This window comes from Taudactylus pleione, unplaced genomic scaffold (assembly GCF_031769625.1).
Source record: "Taudactylus pleione unplaced genomic scaffold, aTauple2 ptg000245l, whole genome shotgun sequence".
In the NCBI taxonomy this organism is placed as follows: domain Eukaryota; kingdom Metazoa; phylum Chordata; class Amphibia; order Anura; family Myobatrachidae; genus Taudactylus; species Taudactylus pleione.
Window position 1 is genome coordinate 1,098,267 of NW_028284647.1, and position 15,036 is coordinate 1,113,302.

At 45.4% G+C, this 15,036-nt stretch overlaps 1 protein-coding gene across 2 annotated transcripts in view; it reads left to right on the forward strand.

Moving 5' to 3' along the window:
- DLG2 (discs large MAGUK scaffold protein 2) overlaps nucleotides 1-15,036 on the forward strand; it is a 1,239,761-nt gene that overhangs the window by 129,850 nt on the left and 1,094,875 nt on the right. The window contains exon 1 of one of the 2 annotated variants that reach the window (XM_088479797.1): nucleotides 943-1,088. The exons of the other annotated variant lie outside the window; for it this stretch is intronic. Within the exon in view, the coding sequence (XP_088335923.1) occupies nucleotides 966-1,088 (123 nt within the window). The 5' untranslated portion in view covers nucleotides 943-965. Of the gene's footprint in view, nucleotides 1-942; nucleotides 1,089-15,036 lie in introns of those variants that run through there. 2 annotated transcript variants of the gene reach the window in all.

A 15,036-nucleotide genomic window follows, 5' to 3' on the forward strand; every position in this document is an offset into this window, starting at 1 on the left:
AGAATAAACCCCTTTGCCTCACCTCAGGCAGCTTAAAGATGAGTTAGTTCTTGAAAAGTTAATCGAGTCCTGGTCTTTTCAACAATTTCCCGCCTTCGGTTTGCTCTGTGTGTCTCTGAGTCACTCGTCACTTAATATAGCTCTCGGAGGGAACACGCTTGTTCCGAAAAAAAACATCTTTGTGTAGTGTTTTTTTTTTTTTTTAAATCATCTTAACAAAAGCTTCTCCGACACTTGGAGAATCTTTTGTCATTGAAGAAAAAAAAGGCACAAAAGGGGGTTCGGAAAGGGGACACAGAGCAAAGTGCACTTGAAGTTGCCTCGTAGAGAATGCAAATTGGTTAACGACCTGCTGCCCCTCAGCAAACGTAGAATCAGTGAGCGGAAGAGGGGAAATTAGTCACAGTTTTGTGAAACAAAACTCGTTATTAAAAGGGTGTTGCCGCTTTAAAAGCAGCTAAAGGAAGACACATTGTGCAGCGTCTATAATATCTCTTAGCACAGAGAGGTGGGGGTTTAGGAATGGATGTCTGTTTCATTTTCCTCATGCAAAATTAATTACATTTGTGAAATGTTTAGCAGGAGAAAAAAAAAGGAAAAACATCAAAGCAAGTCACTGATACAAGACGGGTTAAATGACAGTTTCTCACCTTAATGATTCGGGCTGAGACGACCTCCTCCCTTTTAGTATAAAGCCTCTAGAAGAAGAAAATAAATACAAATACATAACAATTAGGTTGGAAGAAAAGACGGCTGAAGTTTGCCATCCTGGATGTCCGTGGCAGTTGTATTTCTGGGCGAGAGGACGCAGCTCGCACACAGGGGGGAAGAGACTTCTGATGCTTTCATTGAGTTCCTTTAAGACATACTGTAGCTCTCTCGCTCTCTTTCTTTTTTAAGTCAGGGAAGCAGAGATCAATGCAATTTTCAAACTGACAGCGATACGGAGGCTTCCCATCTAGCACATGCTCGGGATCGTGCCTCCGTGCTGCTTCGTGCCGCTACGAGGAGCCGATTTTTGGTCCATATGTTCCTTACTGACGGCAATGTTTTTTGCATGCTACTGTGCACTCAGGACTAACGTCAAGGTAAGAGCAGATGAGGTTCCGTCTCGGCTTCCTATACGAGGGAGAGCCATCTGCAGAAAAATGTCTTCCTGGTTGGTGTCGGCACTTTGGAACAGCTAGATGGGGAGATCTGCTATTACAGGTGGTTGTGACGACTCTCGCTTGTGTTTTTTTACTGTGGCACACGCTTGGCTGGTGTAGTGCAGCGACCTTTGCCTCGTACGAACCCCTGGCAGCTGCAGATTTAATTCACCGCTCGCAGAGTGGAATTGATTGTAAAACCCGTGCAGTTGGTAATTAGGCCGTGATAAATGGGGGAGCTTCAGCAATTGTCTGCAAGGCTCCTCAAAGATAAAAAAAAAAACCTGAGCCCAGCCGCCTCTTTCTATAGCGTTTCCGCATATTGCATTTTATTTCGTACTTCCATGGCTAAATGACACGCTGGAGGTAGAGTGACTCATTTATAACCTGCCTTTATCTAGTAAAGTTGATTTAACTTACTGAGGGGGTCTATTTATGAAGCTTAACACCATGCTGTTTCATTAACAAGGGACTGTTTTTTTTTTTTGTGAATGCAGCAAAGTTTTACTCCTTCAGAGCCAGTCACATGAAGAACTTCGCAAGATATTAGGGCGATGCTGTCATGGAAGAGGTTGCGCTTGAATTAAGTGGGCGAGACTTGGCGTTTTAACTCGTTTATTGACGCTCATTTACATATGATGTCAGGAGATAAGTCATGAGTGCACAGCGATCTTTATACATAGATATCATTTTATTGTAGTCATCATGTTTCATTCCGTGAGCTCAGGAAGCCAATAAGTTGTTCCTTCTTGATGATAAACTTTTAACCATATGTTACCATTGGTTACCGTCCCCATATAATGTATGACATGCTGGCTTTATTTATAGCTGTATACTATGTGTTACCGGCAACACGCGCATGGGGACTACTCTCGTTTGCAATTTGGTCCTGGGGTTTGCTTGCAAGGACGTTTTAAAAAAACATAGCTGGCTAAGGAGAGGACAGGTCTTAGAAAAAACATATGTATAAATGATTGTCACCTGCACATACACAGCTGTCGCACGATAGCGTGGATCTCAGATGCCCTGTATCGCACTTGACCGTGTGTCTGGCGTTCAAGTGCGAGACACTGTGCACAGGGTTCCATGATCTGTAACTATCTTACTGCATTATGCAAGGGCTGCATGAGCTTCTCTTTTCAATCTACATAGCGTTTAAAAATGTTCGTCCCAAAGGATTTCAGCTGATGATGTCAGTATGTATTTAGCAGTAAAATATTGATTTGGGATTTAAAAACTATAACAATGAATAAAAAAATAAGTATTTCATATATATTATAAAGTACCAGGCTCGACTAGCAGATAATGAGACTGAATGTGAATCGGACGCACCGGCGATGTCGGACGCACTGAAGCCATGTTTTCCGTCTGTGCATGTATCTGAGTCGCACCACGCAGCCTCCTGATTTTGTACCTGCAAAGTCGCAGTACAGATTTGGATGCACAGTAGCGGAAACGTAAAGGGGCCTTTCTGGACGGTGACTGCGAGGTAACAGGAGGGCAGCTGGAAAGACGCAAAGAAAGCTGCGGCTGCAACCGACTAATAATCAGGCCCAATATAAATATTATTAGTCTAACAGTGTTTATTAGTTGGCACAACTTACATAACTTGCCCCCCCCCTTCCTCGCTGATCTGAGGGATCCTATCTATTTTGACCTAAAACAATTGGGGAGCAAGAAAGTTTAGAATTTCAGAATGGACGCCCATATTGAAAAGCTGTGACACAAGAATGTCACCCAGCGTAAGATGGTCTCACAAATGGGGGGGGGGGGGGGGTCGTGGCACTAGAGGGTCTTCGAGGCCTATTTATCAATAATGACAGGTAACATAGATTGCCTATCGCCACTATAACATCTATTTAGGGCCAATTTATCGATAAAAGAAAGCTTGTGGGACCTGCTGACCGAGTCGCAGCTTCCTGACGATTATAGAACGCCACAAAGTTCTGCAGCGCCAGGGAGAGAAATATTACACGGTAAACAAAGTAACACGTGAACTGGCAGCCATTTTTTCTGGAGATAGGGCTTTTCGGGACATAAACTTTCGGGGGAGGGGGAGGGGGCTTACTGTTGAATCCTTTTAATGAGACACATATGCAGATAAAATTCTTATTTCAATTTTCATTGGATTATGAAAATGCGATCCGTGCATTTTTCATGAATGTAAAATTATCCTGCTTGATATGTGTTTTGCTTGTAGGTTATCACAGTTTATATTATTCATCCCTGGCTATATTCACATCACCCGACTTCAAAGTCAGGATGATAGATGGTATTCCGAATGCTACATTGAATAGAGATGGATTTCTTTTTTTTTAGTCTCAGTTGAGCTTCTTTGAAGAATACTATTTTTGCCTCTTCATAAACAATTTAGGACATGCTGGAAGCAAAGAGAAAATATATGCCAAAACAGTGCTACAGACGTGATGCATAGAGTATAACCGCACAGATCCCCAATCTAATCCACATCCTGTTTGTTACAATCCAAGGATTGCTGCATTGAGTATGAATCACACCAAGCTGGTATCTGCGTGTAGTTTGTATGTTATTCACATGTTCCTGTTTATGTCCTCCAGGTCTTCTGGCTTCCTACCATTGTATAACTGGTACATACATGCCTACCCTCCCGGTTTCGCGGGAGGCTACCGATTTTTCGGGTAACCCCCCGCATCCCCGGAAGGGTAGGCATTTCTCCCACATTCTGCCCACTTCCTAGTGAAGTGGGCAGAATTAGGAGAATACCCGCGGCAATCGTGGGTCTCCGTGAAGGGGGGGGGCTTAAGCTGTGATTCTGCATGAATCACAGCATTTGGCCCCGCCCCCTATGTAAATTGTGCCCAATCGCGACAATTTTACCGCAAGGGGGTGGGGCTTAATGACGCAAATCGTCAAGCCCCGCCCCCGTCGGCCCCCTGCTGCATCTCTTACCCGGGCTTCTCCCAGGAAGAGAATGTTAAAGGTAGGCAACTATGAACTGGTAGGTTATTTGGCTCCTAAATTGTCCCTGGTGTATGTGAAGATTAAGGCCTGACAAGCCCGTAACGACCAAGGTCACAGTAGAGCCGACCTACCTATATTGTCATAAAGATTTAGGGGTCTATTCATCATCACTTAATATTTACAAAAGCAAGTGAAAATGAACACTTTCACCTGCAATTGTAAAAATTAAGTTATCGGGCCATTTATCAAGAAGGTAAAGCAGGAGACTTCACAGCATGCTTGCCGACATTTCTCTCCCTCCTTCCAGGAGGGAGCTGTCGGACTTACAGGGCTGGGGGCGTGACGCGGCCAAAGGGGGCGGGGCCAGGCACATGACGCGGCATTGGGGGCGGAGCATGGGGGCGTGACAGCATGATCGCGTCATCGTGGCTCCGCCCCCTCTTCACAATGCCGTGATTAATGGCATTGTGCAGCCTGGGGCGGAGCCACGATGACGCGATTCAGCGCGAATCGCGTCATCGGCCTCCCTGCTGCCGGGGTTTGTACTTAAAAGTGCGGGGGGTGCGGGCACATCGCCGGGGGCCGGGAGGATTGCCTGTCTTCCCGGGAGGTCGGGAGCGGCACCCGATTTTCGGGAGGCTCCCGACCAAATCGGGAGGGTAGGCAAGCATGCTTCACAGATATCTCCTACTTACCTTCCTTTTGTGGAATGACCTGCTGTCCCCATACACTAGTATCACAGATATCTCCTACTTACCTTCCTCTCCCGGAATGGCCCGCTGTCCCCATTCCCCATACACTAGTATCACAGATATCTCCTACTTACCTTCCTCTCCCAATGTGAGCCGCTGTCCCCATACACTAGTATCACAGATATCTCCTACTTACCTTCCTCTCCCGGAATGGCCCGCTGTCCTCATACACTAGTATCACAGATATCCCCTACTTACCTTCCTCTGGTGGAGTGGCCCGCTGTCCCCATACACTAGTATCACAGAAATCTCTTACTTACCTTCCTCTCCCGGAATGGCCCGCTGTCCTCATACACTAGTATCACAGATATCCCCTACTTACCTTCCTCTGGTGGAGTGGCCCGCTGTCCCCATACACTAGTATCACAGAAATCTCTTACTTACCTTTCTCTCCCGGAATGGCCCGCTGTCCCCATACACTAGTATCACAGATATCTCCTACTTACCTTCCTCCCCCGGAATAGCCAGCTATTCCCATACACTAGTATCACAGATATCTCCTACTTACCTTCCTCTCCCGGAATAGCCCGCTGTCCTCATACACTAGTATCACAGATATCCCCTACTTACCTTCCTCTGGTGGAGTGGCCCGCTGTCCCCATACACTAGTATCACAGATATCCCCTACTTACCTTCCTCTGGTGGAGTGGCCCGCTGTCCCCATACACTAGTATCACAGATATCTCCTACTCCTACTCTGAAAACGCTTTGCCAGGACAGCATCTTACTAGACACGCAAAAGTTTCTTACTGAATTTTATATAGCATGTGGTGGCGGTTAAATATGATCTTTATCATGACAAAAATGTGATACTTCATAAGTATGCCCCTGAGGGGCCTATTCATCAAACCAAAATTTTCGTTTTTAAGCTATTATTTTCCAAATTTGTGTATCACTAGTATTCATCAAAAGACTTAACACAGGAGATATGACTAATGTCTCCTTGTTAAGTCCGCATCCGTTAATTTCCACACTCCCCATACATTAGTACATTAGTATGGGGATGTAGAAATTATGCTATTCATCAAATTCCGAAAATGATGTATTTTCGGAATTTGATGGTGTTACTATTCGCCACTCTCAGGTGGAGTACAGCCCACGATAGTGTACACAAGCTGCCGTCTACACAGCAGCTTGTGCAGAAAAGGGATCTTTTCAGATCCCCTCCTGGTGTCTTCTTACAGCCTGCGTCTCTCCACACCATACACTTTAGCACCCACCAGTATGGAGCACGTCTAACCGGGACCCGCTCGCTTACCTTCGGGTTTAAAGTTGATGGCGCAATGGTGGGGAGGTGGACCAAGGACATCAGTGGGTGCGGGGCCGCTGGAGGACAGATCCTGGCCCACTGACTGCTGCATACCCCCCCCTGCAAACTCAGAGCAGAGTAGCCGGCAGAAGCAGCGTGTAGGGATCCTGGGCAGATGGCAACCGTCAGCCACGTGGGTAGCCAGGGGAGGCAGCCTTCAGCTGTGCGGGAACCATGGGAGGAGAACAGCCTTCAGCTGTGCAGGAGCGGTGGGGGAGGGGGGGCAGTCAGCTGTGCTGGGTGCTTGGGGAAGAAGGCACCAGCGGTCAGCTGTGCTGGGTGCTTGGGGAAGAAGGCACCAGCGGTCAGCTGTGCTGGGTGCTTGGGGAAGAAGGCACCAGCGGTCAGCTGTGCTGGGTGCTTGGGGAAGAAGGCACCAGCGGTCATCTTTGCTGGGTGCTTGGGGAAGAAGGCACCAGCGGTCAGCTGTGCTGGGATTCTGGGCTGCAGGAGGAAAGTATCTCTTTTCCGAAAAACTGTCTTCGCAAAAATTACAGTTTTTCGGTAGAGATACTCTTGTACAGGAACCATGATGAATTGCTCCGTTAATTAGGTAGAACTCAATGTGAGTTCTAAACCTAATTAACATTGCATAATTTTTTTGCTTTGATGAATAGGCCCCTGAGTGAGATCCAAAAGGTAAATTTGCAAATATAAAGTAACCGTTATATGATCTGTAACCATTTTCTACCGTGCGTACACTCTCTAGTAAAGTATTTTACTAGAGCACTTCTTGTTGTACTGCTGCAGCTCCTGCCATTTTCAGGGGTCAACCTTACCCCCATCTCCACCACAGTAACCTGCTACAAAAGGCCATGGGGATGATTTTCAGTTGTATGCAAAAAAAAAAAAAGTTTGCCCTTCTGAGTATACTACCACGTGCTTTTTCCAACATTACATAGTTATTTTGAGTAATTTGCATCTCATTATACGTGAACCCTTAAATATAAATATGTGCCCCCTGCAGAGTTTTAGAGTTTTATTGTGCATTCTTTGCACCCCATCTTAAATAGGCCATATAAGTGGAAACCAAAATAGTGACGCATAGCTAAGGTGCCTCACCATGCCCGTACGGTACACCAACTTGCATGTGAACAACCTTGATCCACCTCTCGAAGTGCAAAGTACTGCCGGTGGTGGATACTTGAGCCTAGAAATACCGCCTTAACTCCTGCATGCATGCAAGGCAACACATGAGAGTTATGTAATTAGTATAGTAATTACCAAACCCAAATGTGTTCATCACATCACTCCTTAAAAAATAAATAATAAACTGATCCTCACCTTTAAAGTTCTTTCCACATCTATCAAGCATCAAATTGTGATAAATGGGCACTTTTGTGCCGTAGTTTGGGGAGAATTTGAAGTTGCCTAATTGTCAATGCAAAATCTCCTGAAAAAATAGCCGCAAACCCTCCATTTTTAAACACGACCAATCGCAAATTGCCATTTTAGATGGAAGAGAAAAATATAATAATACAAAGCTCCAGATAAATGAATCTGTGGTTACACAAACTACAGGTCAACCTGACAAAGAGAAGCGGGTGATTTAGACAGGCTGCAAATGCCACGATCTTGTATGTCACTCTTTAAGGAAGAACATTTTTTAAAAATATATAAGATACACCCCCCCACACTTTTTTACTGGCCCATGCTACATAGGGCTCTATTTACTACAATCCGCATATTGAATGCAGATTGTAGTGTGATATTATCGACTGAATTCGCATATCACAGGGATTTACTACAAATTCCTTGCAGGGACAGAGCTTGCGAGAAAGCTCTGTCCCTGCGAATCCCCTCCGCACACTAGTCATGGTATTTTCGCCAAACATACCGTGACAAAGTGCCCGCGCATGTGCTGACCGGCCGCCGCTTCTACCCCCGCCCCCCCACGATCGCAGACCCCCCGCAACCCCCCTCTCCCTTAATTACACTTACCTGCATGATCCGGTGATGTCCTCCATGCCTCCGATCAGGTGATCTCCCATACTGCACTGGGACCTGATGACCGGGCCGCAGTGCACTATGGGAGACCAGCTGACCGGAGGGGAGACATCTCCGGAGGCCCGATCACCAGTCCCTGGAGTCAGGTAAGTAAAAAAAAATTTTGACAATTTTTTTTTTTACAGTAATCAGCTTGCGGTCTGTTTAGACCACACAGCTGATTACTGGGACCGGCTCTGCTCTCCCCGTTAGAGCAGAGTAGGAGTCCAGTAACTGGGGGAGACCTTGGGCTTTCCCCGATATTTTTTTACAATTTATTTTTAGTAACTCTGGTCGGATCACATTTCCCATTACAATGATGGGAAATGCGATCTGCTTACTAAAAATAAGTGATACTTAGGGGTTGGAGTAGAATTTTACGAATTCTACTCCAATTGCCCTGTAATAACTATAGGTGATACTAAAATAATGTGAAAAGGGTGTGAAAACACCCTTTTTCACTTTATTTTAGTAAAAATAATGTTAATAAATAGAGCCCTTAGAGGCAGTCCTGGACTTCTAGGGATATATTTATTATTCTGATGATATTTGAAAATTTTTGACAATCATCAACATCGATGTTGTGTTTCCGGGGCTAAATCACACATTTACTAATAGTTAAAAAACCAAATCAAAAATTGTCTGTTAGTAAATTGTGATTTAGCCCCACAAAACATAACATTGATGTTGATCGATTTTCAACGATTTTCATTTATTTTGAAATCGATCAAAATCAATTCAAATCAACTTTTAGTAAATATCATACTTGCCTCCTTTTGAAAAAGTATTTCAGGGAGATTGTGAAAGCAGCACCTATGAGCGCGGCGGTAAAGTGGGCGTGTACTGCTACATCTGAGAGGCGTGTCATAAAATTGATTTAAATACAAATGTCAATGAGCCCCAAAGCAGTCAGTAAGATCTACTTGTAGATGAAAACACACCGATACTTTTCAGAAAATGCATGTAGCCATAGGGATCACTGTGCCTTATACCCAATGCAGGGAAATTATACTAATGATACAATTCAAATGTATATATCTCTGCGTTTTATTATACAACAGTTTCATAATGGGGGTAAGGTGCAATCAGGGAGATTGCTGGAGTCTTCAAGGAGACAGGGAGATTTCTGCTATTTCAGGGAGTCTCCCTGACAACCAGGGAGAGTTGGCAAGAATGGCAAATATAGTACCTCAAGAGTGGGCCCAAACCACCCTCCAAGGAATGCCCGCGCCAATACTAAGTAGTACTAACCCCTTCGTGGTACCCCTGGCCGCAGCGGGGGCTTTTTTAGAGAGCAGGGGGCCCCATGTGCAGACTTAGTGCTAGAATCTACTGCACATGCGCGAGTCGTCGGGAAAATGGCACCCGCGCCATTTTCACGGGGACAGCTGTACTGCTCATGCACATGTCACCGGGAAAATGACGCTGCCATTTTCCCAGTGTTTTTTGCTGCTCTGCAGTGCCAGCTCGGAGCTGCAGAACAGCACTCTGGTGACTACGGACGGGTAAGTATAAAACTATATGGGTTTGCGATGTGGGCCGCCCCTGCACCCATTATAGATACGCCCCTGTCTGACCGGTGGGTACTAGGGTTAAAAAAAATAAAAGTGATTACTATGCTTCTCTCTTAAAAAGGGGTAAATATCTTTACTCCTTTAACTAATGTAAATCATCTTTGTGCCACTTTAATTTATGTAAATAATGGCCCCTGATGATTAAGTATCTAACTCTCTGCGAGTTGAGGCGGTGGACACTTAATTATCAGAGCAATTCCAATAATGAATGGGCCCGGACCTTAAACCATACGGAAACGTGCATCGGGCCCAGCAGGGCCGGACTGAGGGCCACATGGGCCTGGAGCTGAAAATGGCCAAGGGCCTATTATGAGAAGCAGAGGAGGTGTGACCAGTGCTGTGTGGGTGTGACCAGTACCATGTGGGCGTGTACCCCCCTATGCTCTAAGCCCCAATGTCTCCCTAAATACATACCTCCCAACATGACCCTCTCCAGGAGGGACACAATGCTCTGCTCCTGGACTTCCCTGGTAATTTATGATTGGTGGAGGCACTAGAGGTGGGGCTGCAGTACAGTCCAAAATTAAAATAGGGGAGTCACACCAACTGCCAGTGAGTCCCAGCCAGTGATGTTTGGCAGCGTGTGAAATGACAGTTGGTGTGACTCCCCTATTTGAATTTTGAACTGCGCTGCAGCGTCGCCTCTTACCAGGGAAGTCCAGGACCAGAGCATTGTGTCCCTCCTGGAGAGGGTCATGTTGGGAGGTATGTAAATATGTAAAAGAGAAAAAATGCTTAATTTTGTGAGGTAAATATAAATACAATTTTACTACTTATGATTTATGGCCGACTGTGTGGAGAGCAGATGGCCAGTCAACATCAAGTTGTCATGACAATGGGCCTATTTTTATGTTGAGGCCTGGAGCTGTAGCTCCATCCGCCCCATTGTTAATCTGGCCCTGCGGCCCAGTCATGGTAATGAATAAGCATACTTGCCGACATTCCTGAGCAGCTTTCCGGGAGCAGCAGGAGGGGACCTGCTGCTCTCCTCTTCAGGGGGCGGGGCCAGACGATAGACGACACTATGCCCTGTCCTCTTTACAGAAACCCCCGCGATTTGCGGGTCCGTGAGGAGGGGGCGGGGCTAAATGATACGATTTGCGCCATTTTATTCCGCCCCTTCCCTATGGACCCGAAAATTCCAGGTACAATCTCTCCATCCTGCCCACTTCACTAGGAAGTGGGCGGCATGTGGGAGATATGCTTACTCTTCAGGGGGTGCGGGGGGGATACCCATGAAAAATCGGGAGCCTCCCGCGATTCCAGGAGAGCAGGCAGGTATATGAATAGGCCCTAAACCGCTGGATAATAATTCTGATGGTTTTGGAGGGCATACGTGGGGCTTACAAACCTGTAAGAAAAACAGCCATTGATAAACTCCTTCCTTGTCCTGGTCCCTATTAGGATGGGCATTTTGTGTCACTGGAGCTACAGATACGCTGGGAAACACTGTCAGATTGGGAGCTAGGTACACAGCGCTTAGCATGATTGACTCTTGTAAGTGCGTCTCTACAGATCAATAAGACTTGACAGTCCGGCTGTGTTCTGCTGCTAAATCTTTGCTCAGCTGAGATGTTACTATGTGTTCAAATCTCATTAACCTGGCAAAAATAGGGTCACCCTATCTCATCAATACCTGGGATTCCTAGAAAACGTTTAATGGCTCATTATTATTTTCCAGCAGAACTTAATTATCTCTTAACTATGGAAGAAACACTGATTTTTTTTTTTTTTTTCGAAATTGAAAGCTCAGGTGAATTGACAGGTTGTTATATTGTTAACGTAAAACAAAAACCAAACTACATATTATATAAAATGTGTTATTTTCAAAGATAAGAATCACCTATTGCACTTGCTATTCCCTCTGTCTATCTATACTCAGTGAATACACCAAACTCACCTATCATATCACTGAAGTTGTGCTCCATGTTTAACACAAACTTGCAGACAATCTGGCACAGCGTGGGATGTGGTTTGTGATTTACTAAAGGTTACTATAATCCTGTGAAAGCTAGGGATGGGTATCAAACATCGACGATTAGCAAAAAAATGGTTTTACTATCAATGGTTAATCCTTTGGGTTATTTATCCATGTTACAACTACTGTAGCCCCGCCTTCCCATTGTCCATCCCTTAGCCCCATCACATTTATGAATTGGCCCACCACTGTCATGTGTCCCCACTAGTGACGCCCACCAATGGTTCAACCCAACCATGGTTTTCCGTCAATGGTTTCTTGCCATTGATGGAAAGTACAGATGGAACCATCAATGGAGATCATCGATGGTGAACTATTTGGTGGCCATCCTTACTGAAAACAATATTTGCTTTCAAAGGAAAAAGGTTTGTTTTAGGTTTTCTTGCTTCAAAACACCATAATACACATGTTTGAGAGAGAAAGACAAATACGATTAGTTTTCACACTCCTGTGAAAGGTTTACCAGCAGCCGGGATGCCGGCCATCGGAATCCCGACAGTGGAAGCCCGATCTGGGACCTGTGACTAAAGATAGGTTGTCAGAATCCTGACGCCTATCTTTAGCCCTACACCGAAATTCCGACAGCCGGTATCCTGAACGAAGCTGGGTTTCTTTTACTCATAGCTGCAGGGAGGGGTGGGGAAGGGTTAGGTTTAGGGACCCCCAGGGGAGATTAGGGTTAGGCACCCCCCCAGGCAGGGTTAGGCTAGGGGTAGGGGCAGGGTTGTCTTAACAGCAGTGTGGGCCCTGGCCAAAACAATGCACTGGGGCCCCTACCCACCCATTCACGGGAAAAAAATGTAAATGGTCAATAAAATTAAACCCTCCTGCATATCCATCAGACCTCCCACACATGCAGAGAGATTCTGTCTGACTGGTCTGAAGCTGGGACTGAGGTGAGTACTCGTGGCTGTAGGGGGGCGGGTTGGAGAGCCCCTACAAGTTTCGGGACCTTGGGCAAGTGCCCGACAAGCCCAATGGAAGAGATGGCCCTGGGTAGGGGGGTTAGAGTTAGGCACCAATGGGGGAAGGTTAAGGATAGGCACCCCCCCTGGGAGGGTTAGGTTTAGGGTGCGGGAAGAATGCCCGAACTAGTGGGTAAGGTGCCAGATTTCTGAGAGTCTGGAAATTTCACCGAAACTGGGCTAGATAAAAATAAGTGGTGAGCTTAACTCAGAGAGATGGAGCAAGTTGCAGTTTGGGCCATTAAGTCCAGCCCGCAAACTTCACATTGCTTCCCCCCCCCGTGTCTGCGGAAACAGGTTTCTTTGTATGCAATACATTAATGCCACGCCTGTTTGTCTGCCCCTCCCCTTTAGAATGTAAGCTCTTGCGAGCAGGGCCCTCTACCCTCTTGTGCTTCTTCTTTACTTTCATCTACTTCTTACTCCCTACTAGGGCACCTAACACTTGGTTGCTTATGCTCTGTTGCTTATTCGGGTGTTATGGTCGCCAATGTAGCAATGTATATTATCCATGTCCTTGTCCTGCATTGTATTGTATTGTACTGTAAGTCACTTATTTGTTTATGTACTTTGTAAGCTGCTGCGGAACACTTGTGGCGCCATATAAATAAGCTATAATAATAATGTGCAAGTGTACAGGATTTATAACACCAGAGGAAATTGTATTAAAAGTTAATTAAAGGCGGCCATATCTTGTAAGGTTTGTTTCATCCTCTACCTCACAGTTTTCCAGCATGTCTGAGATTTTTATCTGTATTTAGAGCACTACGCTGAGATGATCTAGAAAGGAGAAAATTGTGCTGCAGGGCACCTCGTCTACTATGAGCTGGATGTAACCAGGGATGTTTCACTGAGAAATCTATTCTTCTGTATGGATATACTGAACCATTGAAATTACTGTCTCTCTGGGGTAAAACTTTCCCTCATTTCATAGTGTGTGATCTATTTATATACAATACTGTGCAAAAGTTTTAGGCAGGTGTGGAAAAAATGCTGCAAAGTAAGAATGCTGTCAAAAATAGAAGTGTTAATAGTTTATTTTTGTCCATTAAAAAAAATGCAAAGTGAATGAACAGAAGAGAAATCTAAATCAAATCAATATTTGCCTTCAAAACAGCATCAATTCTTCTAGGTACACTTGCACAAAGTCAGGGATTTAGTAGGATTATACCCAGTTGTATGATTAATCAATCATACCAAACAGGTGATAGTGATCATAATTTTCATATGTAGGTTGAAATACAGAGGTCTATTCATCATCCTCTAATTTTCATTTTTACCCCCTATTTTCCATATTTAAGTAGATTGTCCTATTCATGTAGCTTGTAACGCAGGAGATATCACTGATATATCCTGGTTACAGTCCTGCCGCTTTAATTTCCACACTCCCCATACGTTTGTATGGGGATGTGGAAATTGTGCCATTCATCAAGTTCCAAAAAAGCATTTTTTTTCGGAACTTGTGTGTGAAACTGTACGCCATCCTGAGATGGTGTACAGTCTCTGATAGTCTGCACAAACTGCTGTTTACACGGCACCTTATGCAGCAAAAGGGATCTTTTCAGATCCCTCTCGCTTCCCCCGCTTTGCTCCGGTTGTGTCCCGATCTCTGCGGTTGTGAGAGCTGCTGTATCTTTATCCTGGTCCCCAGTTAAGCCTCCTCCAGAACTCGTCAGTCAGCGGGCCCCGCACCTGGCTCACCATTAACCAGATGGACTGTTGTAATTACCACTGAATCTGGGGGCGGAGCCTGTGTGATTGACAGTTCGACCCCTGGTGCCGTGCCCGGGCAGCAGACAGTGCATGCGCGTGATGCCCATAGCGCTTGTCCTGCTGCGAAGAACGATGCGAGTTCTATACTTAATGAACATTTTTTATATTTTAGGTTTGATGAATAGACCCCACAGTAACTGAAACAGATACAGCTCTGTAGGAGGCTTAAAACTGGGTGAGGAACAGCCAAACTCTGCTACAAAGGTGAGTGTGGAAGACAGTTTCATGTCACAGGTCATACACCATGGCAAGACTGAGCATAGCAACAAGACACAAGGTGGTTATACTGCATCAGCAAGGTCTCTCCCAGGCAAAGATTTCAAAGCAGACTGGGGTTTCAAGATGTGCTGTTCAAGCTTTTTTGAAGGAGCACAAAGGAACGGGCAACGGGCAATGTTGAGGACCACAGACGTTGTGATTGGTCAAGGAAACTTAGTGCATCGGAAGATGTCCAGCAGTGCCATCAGTTTAAAACTGGCAGAAACCAGTGGGACCCAGTTACACCCATCTACTGTTCAGAGAAGTCTGGCCAGAGGTGGTCTTCATGGAAGAATTGAGGCCAAAAAACCATACCTTCGACGTGGAAACAAGGCCAAGCGACTCAACTATGC